The sequence below is a fragment of the Phyllostomus discolor genome, chromosome 2 (genome assembly GCF_004126475.2).
Source record: "Phyllostomus discolor isolate MPI-MPIP mPhyDis1 chromosome 2, mPhyDis1.pri.v3, whole genome shotgun sequence".
In the NCBI taxonomy this organism is placed as follows: domain Eukaryota; kingdom Metazoa; phylum Chordata; class Mammalia; order Chiroptera; family Phyllostomidae; genus Phyllostomus; species Phyllostomus discolor.
This window is the reverse complement of record NC_040904.2, coordinates 6,745,502-6,760,215: the sequence shown is the minus strand read 5'-3', so window position 1 is coordinate 6,760,215 and position 14,714 is coordinate 6,745,502. Positions and strand designations below refer to the sequence as shown.

General features: G+C 43.6%; 1 protein-coding gene across 1 annotated transcript in view; it reads left to right on the top strand.

The window, feature by feature from the left end:
• DSCAM (DS cell adhesion molecule) overlaps nucleotides 1-14,714 on the top strand; it is a 532,016-nt gene that overhangs the window by 344,472 nt on the left and 172,830 nt on the right. The window contains exons 9-10 of the mRNA XM_036017445.1: nucleotides 2,121-2,399; nucleotides 14,387-14,506. Of these exons, the coding sequence (XP_035873338.1) occupies nucleotides 2,121-2,399; nucleotides 14,387-14,506 (399 nt within the window). The remainder of the gene's footprint in view (nucleotides 1-2,120; nucleotides 2,400-14,386; nucleotides 14,507-14,714) is intronic.

The window sequence follows — 14,714 nt, the reverse complement described above, 5'->3', positions numbered from 1 at the left end:
TTGGGTTACAGATGAGGAAACTGAGGCGCGGGGGGCGTGGATAACTTCACGTAGTAGCACCGCTGGCCTCCAGCCCAGGGCGCCCGGCTCCAAAGTTCTCCTCTTCAAAAAATCATCTGCACCTCAGATAATGACCCCCAAGCCGACACTGGGTGTCCAGGTTTGTCTGAGTAAACAGACAACCAAGACTTCTGTTTGCCAAAGAATCAAAGAAGAAGAAGAAATGTAGTTATTTTTATTTAAAAATGGAAGATTATTAAGTGTTAATGGTATTTACGCATAGAATACACATTTATGCCACCGGGGGGCGAGATTTAGAGAAATGGGAGCCCCTTTGCAGCCAGCTGGCGCTTCCCCCACCGGCTGTGGCTCTGAGTGACCCCAGCATGGGCCAGCTCACCTCTCCTGCCGGCACAGGTGGGACATCACCCTGAGATCTTTCTCTCTTCACATTGGGTCCACTCATAGCAGCCCCAAAGCTCAAACTTGACACCGAGGACCCGCAGCAGTTTGGCATTGAATGTCCTTGTCTACCTGACGCTGCTTTCTTTACTTGCTTGTTTGCTTCTCTGGTAAGACCCAACTTGACCCATCTAGTCCTCCGGACACTGGCTGTGTTCGCAGTTGTGAGTTCTGGCTCCTGGCTGCTTATGGAAGCATATAATAGTAACAACAACAATAATAGTATTAAATGACGGAATAACCGTGGCTGTGCTCTGCTGATAGCCATTGCCCGGGTCAGTGCACGAAGGCTCCCCTGGGAAGAGAGGCTACACGTTAAGTTCATTGCCGTACACCCAGCACACAGTGCTGGCAAGCCCATACCAGGGGCTCCATGAGCACTTCTTAAGTGACCGAACGAATAAGTGGTTTCTATTCAGATGTTTCTCAGCTGGACCCCTTACGTCTCTGCCAAGCTGATAATTGCAATGAAACCACAATTGATTGAATGAACAAACATCCTGCTATTTAATAACTTCATTCTGTGAAATCACCTAGTATAATAACGGGTTAATATTGGCTATTGAATGCTTAATAATCTTAGTATGGCCCCTTGGTTATTTCCAAATTCCTGAAAAACAAAAACAAAAGCAAAACAAAACAAAAAAACAAGATCTGAGCCCTTACCCTGCAGTGAGGTATAATAGTTCAGTAATGAAAGGCAAGTAACACGTGAGTTTCAGTTCCCCCTTTTATGAGGCGAAGCCGTGGAGAACTACCCCGCGAGGCTGACAGGGAGCACGTGGGAAACTTGCCCACGATCCCATAACTAGTAAGTAACCGAGGCAGGATTCAAACCTGGCTCCTCCGGCTCCCTCTAAGCCATTTTCTGACGCTGAAATCCTAAGAGGCCATCTAGGAAGGTAGTGAGAAAGAATCAGGAGTTTATCAGGGGAATTAAGTCAGGAAAGAGTTGTCCGGACTGAGCCCCACCGTATCTACCAGCAGCTGAAGGCCAGAACCTCATTCTCATCTTTACGAATCAGAAACTGCCCCAAACTGAGTCACTTGTAATGAAGGTCATGCTCACGGAATGGGTAAAACCAAACCAAGGGGTTGAGTAAAGGTGTGATTATCCTAACAAAGGATACCCAATTGTAACTAACATCTGCTATTAGTTGGAGGCTGGGTGTAAGAAAATGCTTAACAAATGTAGGCACCCCTCCTTCTTGCTCAGGTGCCTATGAGCGAGGCAGAGGGCAGACCAGGGGATGGGAGTGTCGTGCTGATGACAGCCAAGCAGGACACATTCTTTTATAAGGCTTCTCAGGGAAAAGCAAAGCCCAAATTCACAAAATTTACACTGCAAATAACAGAGACTGGAATGCTTTTATTCCAAAACGGTTATTGAACTTAAAAAAAGTTTATCAAAATAGGCTACATAAGCATATCTGCTGAAGGACAGGTCCAGCCACGGCTTTCATTCAGAATGACGCGAAAATTCAAATAATAGGAGCATGCAGGTTCCCGCCTTCTAGTGGCTCATGTGTGTGCGTGCTAGAGCGGTGACCGCGTTCCTCTCTCGGCGTCCCGCAGGAGGGTTATAGGAACAGAGAATGCCGAATGCTTACACTGCTCATTACAATCTTTTCTCTGTTGCCTTTCCCCCTTTCTTTCAGTCCCACCTTTCATCCAGCCTTTCGAGTTCCCGAGATTCTCCATCGGACAGCGGGTCTTCATCCCGTGCGTGGTGGTCTCCGGGGACCTGCCCATCACCATCACCTGGCAGAAGGACGGCCGGCCAATCCCCAACAGCCTGGGGGTGACCATCGACAACATTGACTTCACCAGCTCCTTGCGGATTTCCAACCTCTCCCTGATGCACAACGGGAACTACACCTGCATAGCCCGGAACGAGGCGGCGGCCGTGGAGCACCAAAGCCAGCTGATCGTGAGAGGTGAGTGGGAGGCGTGGCCAGGGCAGAGGGTGTGCTGGACGGCTGGCAAAAGTGTCAGTATGGGGAAAGATTAAAGAATCACACGACTGTAGAAGCCAACTGTGAGCTCCCCTAAACTCCAAGCCAAGGTTTCATCCACCTAGAAAATGAAGTTTCTTTTTTTACTGCATTGATTGGGGTGACATTGGTTGATAAAAGTGTGTGGGTTTCAAGGGTACGACTCAAGAAAAAGGAAATGTGTGAATGGGAACATGGGAGCTTTAGGACCTAATTCATCAAGCAGGGCTTTCCTACCAAGGTAACCCGGCGACCTTTGAGTACCGAAGTCCAAGAGCTCTTGCTGTGCTGTATTTATTTCATGTAGCACTTCTTTATAACATTATTTAGTTTGATGGTTTAAAAAATATTTGTCAAAGCCATATATCACAGTTTTCCTAAAAAATGAAAAAATAATAGCTTTTTATATTTGTTATTTTAGTTTTAGAAATGTGATTTTCTTCGTTCCTATCTTCAGTTTAGCGCTAAATCTGTCACAATTTGGGGGAGGCTACCGCACCATTAATTAAATTAAGCAAACTGTGAGAATGTTTATGTGAAAATTAAAAATAGGGTAGTCTAACTTGTAGAAAACATTGGCAGGGGTCTCAGTAGATCTAACATGTAGGCACCAGTCTTACTTCCAGTCTCCATCCGAGCACCGAACCCCCATTTAGGTTCACACCCCTCATCTGCAAAGTGAGCAGCTAGTCTTCTGCGAGGTCTCCTGGGCACGGGTAGTCCGGGCTTTCCTGGTTCTCCGAGAGCTGTGTGCTTTCATCTGCCAGTACATCATTCACCCACATTGCCGAAGTACCTGGGTGAATTTAAAGATTTACATTATTGATCATTTGCATCTTAAAATCCCCCGACATTGGGCTCTCAGTGTAACTACCAGGAAGGGATGGTTTTCATCATCTTGAGAATAGTAGGAGACTGGGGCAGATTCTTTCTTGAGTAGCAGAGACCTGTGTTCTCCCTCAGTCCTTAAACCTGTCCCCATGACAGCTGACCTTCCTGTCCGACAGAAAAGTCATGAGCTTTCTGTCTATTTGCCAACAAGAGAAACTGAAGCATACAGACCCGTATGAAGAAATTAACTGTGTTTTTGTGAAAGAGACTGTCCATGAGTAAATGATTAAGAAAACTTGTCTTCATTTAGATATAAACTAAAGATACAAATGACATTTTCCCCTTTATACCGTGTATCTTTGAGTATAAGACTGGGGATACCTGAATATTTCCCATTTTTAAGAACCAACTTGGTATCTGTTTCCTAAATGTTGTCTTTTTAAAATCATTTTTATTGCTATTCTATTACAGTTGTCCTAATTTTTCCCTGTTAGCCCTCCTCCACCCATCCCACCCTCCCCAGCCCCACAGTCAATCCCCACACTGCTATCCATGTCCACGGGCAGGAAGAAGGGGGAGGGACTTACAAGAACAACTGACTCTTGCTGCATCGTCTGTAAAGGGTGGAGTACCACATCAGCCTGTCCTCCATGCAATGCACTCCGAAGGACCCAGGTCAGAGGACAGAAATGCGCGATAAAAAGGCACACGGGTGCCCTTTGCATCACTTCCCCCTGCAGGAAAGGCAGCGAGGCTTTAGACGCAGGCAGAGGTCAGATACACCGAGATGGAGCCTAGCCACGTGGGATGATGCAGCTGATCACGTTCTGAACGACGGCTTCACGTGGTTGTTCTCCAGCCATGTTCAGTAAGCTGCTGTAATGTTAGCATTGAGGCTCCAGTTGGGAGCTCGAACCCTGAGAAAAGAAACACGCTGCACAAGCAGCGCGGTGGCTGGAGAAGTAGTCGAGGGCACGGTGACGTGGGGCAGTGGTCCGTCTGGAGAGTTAAGAAGCCACCAATGACTATTTTCTGGCCCCAACAAGCCCCAGCTAAGTCATAACCTTTGGGAATAAACCCAACTGCCACATCTCCGGGTCATTTTTTCCCAAGAATCACCCACAACGGCTCTTAAATTTTGTCACACATTAGAAATGCATGGGTAGCTCTAAAAAATTCCTGATGTCCAGACTGCAACCCATACTAATAAAATAATCCTCTTCGGAGGTGAAACCCAGGTTTCAATAGTTTGTAAAACCCCAAAGTTGATTCTAATATGCAGCCAAGTTTGAGCCCTAGCACACTGGGTAATTTGAGTATGTAGCTATTTTAGAAGTCTAGATATTTTTTCTAAATGCAGATTGGTCCATGGTAACTTTAACCAGGTCAGTGACATGGCCTGATTTATCTTTTTAATTATCACACTAGCAGCTGTGTAATGGACGGACTGGTCCAGAAAGCAAGGATCATAGCTAAGAGGCTATTTCCAAAGTTCAGGCAAGATATGAAGTGCCCCGAATGAAGGTGGTAATGGTCAAGGTAATGAGAAGCAGTTGGATATGCAATAGGTATCGGAGGCAGAGCAAACCAAGCATGTTTATTAAGTGAATGTTGCAAATGAGGAAAAGAAGAATTTATAATGAAGGTAAAAGGAATTGTCTTCAATATAAGTGGGGAAGATGCAAGGAGTAGCAGTTGTGACAAGAGAAACAATAATGTGGGAGAAACAAGAGGGTCTAGACCCAGGCACTTCAATGTTTAAGGTTCCAGCCTAAGAGGAGGGATCAGCAAAGGAGACAGAAAGAAGGAGCAGCCAGTGAAGTAGGAGGAATTCCACGGGACTGTAGGGTCCGTAAAACAAAATAGGAAATGTATCCAGAGAGGAAAGTAATGAAGTGTATCAAATCCCACTGGAAGTAGAAGAGGAGAACCAATAATTGGTCATTGAGTTTAGAAAGACAGATGCTATTTGTCACCTTGAAGAGTGGCATGGCCGCAGTAAATGCCTGATTAGTGGGGCTTAAGGCGGGTGAATGAATGTGTGCAAACTCAAGGAAAGACAACTATTTTCATATTTACAGGTGTGTTGCTATGGCAGGAAGCAGAAAATTGAGAGCTTAGAGACGGACATGGGTCGAGGGTATGCTGATGGGAATGAGTCGATAGAGAGGAAAAAATATGTGGCAGGATAAAGAGATAATTACAGTATCAAAGTTATGAATTAATGAATCAGGGTTGAATTCTTTGCTTTCGTGGAACATGTGCAAACTGGTATAGTAATAACCATAGTGTGGGAGGGGCTGGAAGGTAGAACCAACAGAAATAGTTGGAAACCTCAGTGAGGCAAATTTGGGGTCCACTAACTTGAAAGACAAATTTAAAAATTTATTGAATGGGGCCATCAGAGGGTGATAGGTAATGTATTTATTCTCCTACCAAAAACAACTACAATATTGGACAAAAACTTATAAAACAACCACTTTCAGGCAGTGGAACAGGCAGCACAGGACTGTGACTCTAAGAGAAGGGAGGTATATGAGCTGAACTCCCAGCTCACCCTGGATTTCTGACTGCAGCACTTTCCAAACCGTGGCAGGGAATGCACAACCTAAATGGATTAGAGTGACCTTGCTGGGTGGGGAAAAAAGGGATGGGAATTCAGTGGGAATTTAGAGCTATTAGTGCTCTGGGTTTTGCAGGGCAAAGCACTGGAAAGTAAGGAGCTATCCAGAAGTGAATTCCTAAAAATTTTTATATGGCTTCCTTAGAGTCTTTAGCTGATCACTACACTTCACAGGCATATGGTGAGACTCCATGAAATCTAGCAGACGACAAAAACCAGGAGCATGTGAGATGAATAAAGATTTCAGAGATTACAGAGTGCTGAAAAATGTTGGGATTCTGACTAACCAGAGTAGGGAACACATGAGAAATTCAGTTGAAGTCTAAGAGAGATCACATACTAAAAGCAGGGCTAATCTTACCCTGGAATAAAGGCTACTCTAGACCAGCCCTTAAAAGCCTAAAGAGAGCCTTGGCAGGATAAAGCTTCTCCACCATCAAATCAACCTTCTTCAAGAATAACATTGGATACTCTTAAAAACAAAGCAACAAAACCCAGATGCCCGATAGAATACAATATCCACAAATGTCTTGCACACAATTACTAAATAAGTGAGGAAGCAGGAAAATGTGAGCCATGAAGAAAAGAAAGAAAACTTTTCAATTGACTAATGGACACACAGATGTTAGAATTAGTAAGCAAGGTTTTGAAACAACTATCATGTCCAACAATTCTAATGAAAAGATGTACGCAATGAGTGAAGGAGCGAATGCAAGAAGAGAGCATAATTTAAAAAAATGTGCCCAAAGGAAATTCTAGATCTGGGCACAATATCTAAAGTGAGAAAATCACAGCATCTGTTTAATAGGGTGTTGGATATTGCAGAACAAGGAATGACTGAACTTAAAAGAGGGCAAAAAAAAATCCACATTTTTTCACGGAGAGTTGAAAGACAAGAATGCAGTCAACAGTGCCTCAGAGAACTTGGGACATTGTCAAGTGGTCCAGCATATGCATCGTAAGAGTGTCGGAAGGAGAGGAAAGGAAAATATGTCTCCTTGAGTAATAATTGACTGGAAAATGTCCAAATGTGATGAAAAATATGTATCAACAGACAAAAGCAATCAGCAAAATGCTAGAAGAATAAGCACAAAGAAGAAATCATGCCACGGCACATCATAATAAAATTGTTAAAAACTAAAGATAAAATATTAAAAGCTACCAGAAAAATTAGACTCGTAAAGTAAAAACCAATCAAAACCTCAGACTGTTCATCAGAAAAAAATTCAGGCCCAAAGAGAATGAAACGGTATCTTTCAAGTGCTGAACGGGCCAGAGGAGGAAAAATAGTGTCAACCTAGGATTCTAGAACCAGCAAAATGTATTCTTCAAAAACCAAGGAGAAATAAAGATATTTTGGACAGGCAAAAGTTGGGAGAATTGAACTCCAACAAGATTTCACAACAATAAACATTAAAGAATGTTCCTGAAACTAAAGGAAAGCAAATCCAAATGTAGAAACTGATCAAGAAGGGGCATGAAGGTCTCAGGTTATAGTAAATGTGTGACTAAATGCAAAGGACATTTCATTATTTTTATTTCTTTTAAAAATGTGTCAATGTTTAAGAAATAATACTTTAGTGTGTGATTTATAACATACAAAAATAAAATATTCAACAACAATATCACAAAGGACAAGAAGAAGGAAAAGGGAAATTCACCATTGTAGAATTCTTCCTACATTATGCATGAAGTGGTATAATATCTCTGAAATAGATGTTGCTACTTAAATATGTAAGTACATTCTAAACTATTGAGCAATTACCAAAAGTAAAACAAATAGGTATAGCTATTAATTCAATAAAACAAGTAAAAGAGAACATTAAAATATATTCAATTAAGCATAAAAAAAGTTAGGAAAAGAGGGAAAGGGTAACAAAAAAGAGACAGAAAAAAAATGGAAACAAGTAAATGGAAAAATACTTGCATTAAGTATAAATGGACTAAGAACATCCACTATAAAACGAAGGTTGTCAATCTTAATAACAAAGCAAGATTCAAGTACATGCCGTCACACTTTAAATATGAAGGTATGGTCCTATCGCCTAACCGGTAGAAGGCCCTCCCAATTATTCTCCACTGGACAGATGACTAAAGACAGGACACAGGTGTGCAGCCATATTTTGTGAAGCCCCTGAGGAATAAGCAGCACCCGGTAAAACACAGAGACTGCCACTGTCGGAGTGTGCTCATCAGCTGGCGTGCTGCCTGGAAGCAGCACGTGCTTGCACAGGAAGCGATGGGGAACTCTACGTTGCCTTGAACCCATTGCCTGGAGGGAGAGGACCTGTCCCGTCGCAGCGGACAGGCTGCGGCTCTGCAAACAAAGGAGCCAAGGCAGGGTCTGCTGGCCTGCAAACCTGACTCCTAGGGCCTTCCCTGCTTTCCTCCTTTTCTCTCTGGTTTCCCTCTTACCCCTTATCATGACTTCAACACCGATCCGCTGTGACTTTGGGACCTGACTGAGAGCGAACCAGTGAAAGGGGACACAGGGTAATCCAAGTACCAGGCAGTTAATGAGAATGATGGCCTTGGGAATGCAGTCAGAAGGTAAAAACACAACATTTTTTTCTAAAAGATTTTATTTATTTTTTAGAGAGTGGGAGAGAGAAAGACAGGGAGAGAAAGATTAATGTGTGATTGCCTCCCGCATACCCCACACCGGGGACCTGGCCCGCAACCCAGGCATGTGCCCTAGACTGGGAATCGAACCAGCAATGCTCTGGTTCACAGGACGGCACTCCACCACTGCCACTGAGCCACACCAGGGCAAAACACAATATTTTTTATTGTCATTCTATTACAGTTGCCCCATTTTTCCCCCTCTGCCCTCCTCTGCCCAGCCCAGCCCACCCCCCATCCCCATAGTCAGCTCTTTTTGAAGAAACTACAGCATTTGGGGATAAATTCCATGTGTAAATGGAGCCCATAACTACAGCATTTGAGCTAGGGTGTAGAATGAATGCGTGTGATAGAAATGGAACTTGGGGCCCCATTCCTAGTTATTTCTTCAGTCACAGTCATATGGCCTTGGGCCATTATGAAGCTTTTAGCACATTTTTTATAGCCTGGATCACTGGTAGGTTTACACAGGCTTAATTTAAGATAACTGTTAGAAGGTAAATTAAGAAAAAAAGAAAAGAAAGGAAGTCTTACCTCTCATGTGTGTGCCCTGTGGCTTGCACTGGCAGTGGACCAGTGATCTCCCTAGTGTCATACTCAGTTGGGTGACCTGGGCATTAATGAAGCCATTTGGAGGGAAAGTGCTGGACTTAATGACACAGCCACCTGCCCTTTGGTTCATGTTGTTGGCGCTGCACCAGAGGGAAGCTGCCAACATGAGGATTTTTTTATCAGTGATTTTTCTCACACTTCTTACACCCTATGATGCATTTGTTGTTTCTGGCTTTTAGTGATGAGTTAACACAAAGAGAAACAAATACACTATCAAAAAGGCTTTTGTTGACTTTTATTTGGCAAGGAAAATAAAAATTAGACAAGTCTGCTATATTGTTGCTATGTTTATTGATCCAATTTTTGATACCATATCCATGCTATCATACTATACCTACCTATTCTCCCAACAAATGTATATTAACATTAATTTTAGAATAGGTGTTCTGAGTGGTGGGGGTACAGTAGTGGTCAGAACAAAGAGGCTGAATCCTGCCCCATGGAACCCACATTCTGGTGGAAGAGAGAGACAAGAAACCAACAAACAATGTCAGGTCTCTTTCCACGTGCCCTATGAGGAGTGAAGATTGGCGAGAGGGCTAGGAGTTACAGGATGGACAGTGCAAGCCGTTCCGGAGAGTCTGCGCAGAAACTTGACTAGAGCGAGGGGCTCAGTGACAGAGCTCTCTGTAGGGAGCAAGTCCCAGGCAGACAGACTAACAGATACCAAGACACTGAGCCAGGGCTGAGTTTTGTGTGTTTCCAGGACAACGAGAGGCCGAGGCGCTCCCTGTTCAGTAACAGAGGAGAGTACGTTCCAAAGGCAGGGCCAGGCCCTCCGTTCTGGGTGCGATGGAAGTCGTGGGATGTTCGTTTCCAGTGTCTCAATCAAGTCTTACCTAGACTCTGACCAATTACCACCTTGACTAAATGCCATCCGGTAGACAATGGCAATATTTATTTATGCTGCCTCCCAGCTGCCACCACCAACTAGCAGCCTTAATTGTTCAATTAAGGCTTAATTGTTTTGCCTTAAACAAAGTGGAATCCTCATCTCAGTTCACAGCTAGGGAACCCTACATTTATTTGGAAATATATAGCTACTGGGGCTGCACCCAAGATTGAAAATACCTGTCCTATCATAAACATACTATTCCCTCTTGAATAAACAGATGCAGCCAAAGATCACACTGTATTTTAAACAACCCTCATATTCAGTAATATGAGTAGGAACTTCCTCAAAGCAATCCGACTGAGGTTTCAGATACTATCAGAATATGTGGGTATCGTGACAGGATTTGTGTATTTTAGAATATCTCTATCATCTCTCTATATGCTTCAGATAAGTGTGTGTCAAAAATGACATACTTTGCCTCTTGGGACATAATTATTTGAACATATCCCTTCCTTCTCTTTAATCACCCTTGTCCCCACTAGAAACATCTCTCTATTAAAATCTGAGTATATTGGCAAATATCCTCACTATAACATACCAGACGAATTGTTACAAAGACAAAAGGTAACCAAAAATATAATTTTAAAAAGAGGAAACCAGCAACTTTGGGGAATTACACACCCAAACAATATAGAGAATTTAGAATCTTTGGTTTTATCAGAAGTTTTGGCCTGAATTGTGACAGTCCTAGAGGCTCCGCCACCTCCCACGCCCAGTTCCGTGTCTCTGTGGCCAGAATCCCCACAGTGCCTTGCTCTCTTCTCTCAGTGGTGCTTCTGGGACCTTGAGTCGTGGGGTCACTTTGATGTGAGTTATTCACTGAGCCATGCCAGTTTGGACAAGGTCTACTTCCCTATTTTATAAACTAGAATAATAATATCAATTTATTTACTTGTCCACTCAGCAAGTACTTGCAGAGTGCTTCCTGTTTCCTAGCAGAGTGCTCCATGCTGGAGATACGATTGTTTGTGAGAAAGGAATGGTTCTTCTTTCAGAACACACAGCCCGATGTAGGAGATGGGCAATTAAACTGGCCATTCAAAACAAACTTGTGCTAGGATATTGCAGGGTTCTGTGGAAACACTTAAGTTCATCCACAGCATCAAAAAATGTGTCCCAGACTAGGTGGGCTTTGATCTATGATAATAATAATAATAATAATAAATGAGGATTCATTAAACCAAGAAATGCAGAAATGTGTGAAGACCCAGCAGCAGGAGCAATCATGGGGGCCACAGAACAGAGACTTTAGAATGGCTGGAGCAAAGCCCTGAAGAGGGGAACATCAATAGGTGATGCTGGAGACCAGGAATACAAGTCATAAAGAGACTTAAGATGTTGTAAGAGTCTGGACTGTATCAAGAAACAATGGAAATGCACTGGTGACTTTAAACAGGGAAGTCCCAGTCACCTAGCTCGGGTCTCAGGAGGATTCTCAGGCCACTGTGCGGAGAACGGATCCTAGTGGGGCAGTAGGTGGTAGGTAGGCCAGTTTGCAGGCTGTTTCAGAAACCTGGGTAAGTGCCATCACCAGCCTTGTCATAGGCTGAGTTCCTCCGAATGTGAGTGCCGGGTACAAAACTGACTGCTGATCACGTATTTGAGATGTAGTTTCTGGGTCCCAAAGCGAGAGAATATGGAAAAATGAGATCAGAAAGGAGGAAAAGCCAATCAAAGCTGTTTTAATAAGCTAGTTGCCACCATGGGCAGTGGGCTCATTTGTAGTGATTTGAAAGCCTCCAAGGAATCCCATAGAACGGTGGTTCTCCAAGCGTGGATTCTGAGCCAACAGCCTCCGCCTGACCTGGAAGCTTACTAGAAAAGCAGAATCTTGGATCCCACCTCAGACATGCTAAGTCAGAATTTCTGGAGATAGGGTTTGGCAATTCATGGTTTAATCAGCCCTTTGGGTGATTCTGATGCTCCCTAGTGTTTGAGAAGCACAGGCATAGAGCATGTCCCAGAATTGTCCTACAGACTGCAGGACCGAGAACTGGGGCATTTGTCCCATCTCCTGTCCTTCAGGGATGTATGATTGTCCCCCACATTTCTGGGCTGCATCAGCAACGGTGTATAAGCATTGATAACTTCAGAGAAGGTCCTGAGACAGCAAAGAGACAGACACTCATGGCCTTGGTGTAGTAACCTTGGCGAAGTGTGGGGAACTGTCCAGCCCCTGGGGTGCTGAAACCAGATAGGCAGAGGGTATGTGGTGCTTCCCCACACACTCTATCTACCCATCATGACTAGGGCACGGCAGTGAGGAGACGCGGCATTTGAAGATATGTGATGTATTTGCCAAGAACCATCAGCACCTGACACAGGAGATGAAAGAGAGGGATACGAAAGATAATTCTCAATTTTATGGGCCATTTCCATCTGTAATTACCTTGCACACACAATATGTCAATGGTTATTTCCCATGCAAACCTCTTTGATCAGCTCTTAAGTGACATCCCTTTGGATTAGGACCAAATTAAGGGGAGTGGTCATGGATCAATTATAATTAGACGTCCTTCCAGGGGAAATACAAGAGATTAGTTACCTGCCCATATGACAAGGGGTTCCTTGCTCTTAGCAGAATTCGAGCCAAGCAGAGCACAGAATGTAGATGACTGTGTATTTCCTTGCACCCGGGCAGAGTGAATCTGCCACGATGTCTTAAACTTTGTAATTTATCCTAGAGGTTGATGGATATTTTTTTACTAGAAAACTTTGCAAATTCCCTAGCACTTTTCCTAGAGATAATTTTCTCAGCGTGAGGGAGTCATCCCTGATCATGTTATTTTAAATATATTTACATTTTATTGAATATACTGGCCTCAGAATACCACCTAAATGGAGTAGAATTGCTTCCTGGTTAAGCAATATTGAAGAGAGACACTTAAATTTGCAAGTTCGGAACTGTTAGAGCTGGACCTACCTGCATTGCCCAAATTAACCAGCAGTCCCACAGCACCTGATGTCTTCCCAGCACTGTTCTGATGTCCTAGTTCATTGGATCCCCACACCAATCCTGAGAGCGATATAATTGTCCCTCACTTACCTGTAAGGAAAATGAAGTTAAAAAATGAGATCACCCAGCTGGGAGTAGCGGAAGTGGAGATCCAACCCAGGTGTTCCGCCCTTGGCTCTGCACACCTAGACTTCATCGTCGTCTCTTCCAGAAACACAGCGGTGGGTTCCAGCGACAGCAGCTGCTGGTGTCTTGGTTCGTTCTCTCCTCCTTGGTTGTTTCCTGGCCAAAGTGATCTTCCCTACGGCTCACATAATTTCAGTGTGCCTGCAAGCCTCTCGCTATGGGTACATATAGGTCCGCTTTTCTGTTTCAGAGTAAAGAATTCTAGCAATTGCAAGGCAGACAAGGTTGGCTTTCCAGGGAATTATGGAAAGGAGAGGAAGAGCACCCATAATGGTTGCTAAGGGTATAATATGTGTGACATAATGCACTTTCTGTCACATAATCCTGCCTCGTGGAAAGCCCATCCCATAATAATCATTTATCTGCTGGAAAAAAATTATGAGGTTCTAACACCTTCAGATGCTACGTTTCCTTGGAGACTCTGTATCTTTAAGAGAAGACTTGAGTACTCTTAAAATCACAGTACCTTCACTCAAAGCATTTGCTTTCGCCTGGCAGGTATGTTTTCAGTGGAGGATGTGTGTATGTTTCACATAGAGATGGAATTTTTGAGTGCCATACAAAATTTACCAAAGAGGCAGCTACTTAATCTGCTTTTTGAAACAGCTACACAATAAAGGCATCAGGGTACCTCACTTCAATGAGCCTCCGTAGTCCCCCCTTGGCCAAGAAGGGTGCTGACATCGGGAATAACAGTCTGTGTGTCTTCATCGGATCTTTGGGAGAAGCTCAGTAGCATGCTGTGTTCTTTACTTCCTTTAGGGAATGCCTGTTCATTCTGCCTTCATCTCCTGTTTCAGGAAGAAATGATATCAAATGCTATGAGTAGTTCACATCAACAGGAATACTGACCCTTGATAATGACCCTTTGATGAGCAAATATGTTTTATCTGCTCTTTACATTGTGATTCTGATTCCATTTTCCATGGAGTGGATTGCTGAAGACCTTCCAAACCACAAATCAAAAACAGAATGTCACTTTCCCTTGGTTTTGGTCCAACTCCCACACTCAAGAGTCTGGTTTTCCCCAGGGCCAAGTAATCTCTGTCTGCAGAGGTTCACTGATATACATAAAAGAAGTTGCCTGCAATGAGGTGGCCTCCCTAATTTGTATTTTAATGTTCATTAAATTATTAGATTTCTTAACATCATACTTTTGATAAGTTGCAGTCTTGTCTGAATCACTGGTGACATTTCTCTTTCAGTTCCTCCCAAGTTTGTGGTGCAGCCACGAGACCAGGATGGGATCTACGGCAAAGCTGTCATCCTCAATTGCTCCGCTGAGGGTTATCCTGTGCCCACAATAGTGTGGAAATTCTCCAAAGGTATGAAGTCGCTTGTTTGCTCGTTGTCTGCCAAATGTGTGTACATTCCAAAGAATTAAAGGAGAGTTTCTAGTGCTTTCAGAGATGTCTCCTGTGAGTAGATGTGCACCCAGGTCCACCAAGCCTATCTTTCCCTCATGTGTACCACTAGGAGTCAGCCTACATGCTTTTATTCAGACCACGAAGGTGTCTGTTCTTGTACAACAAC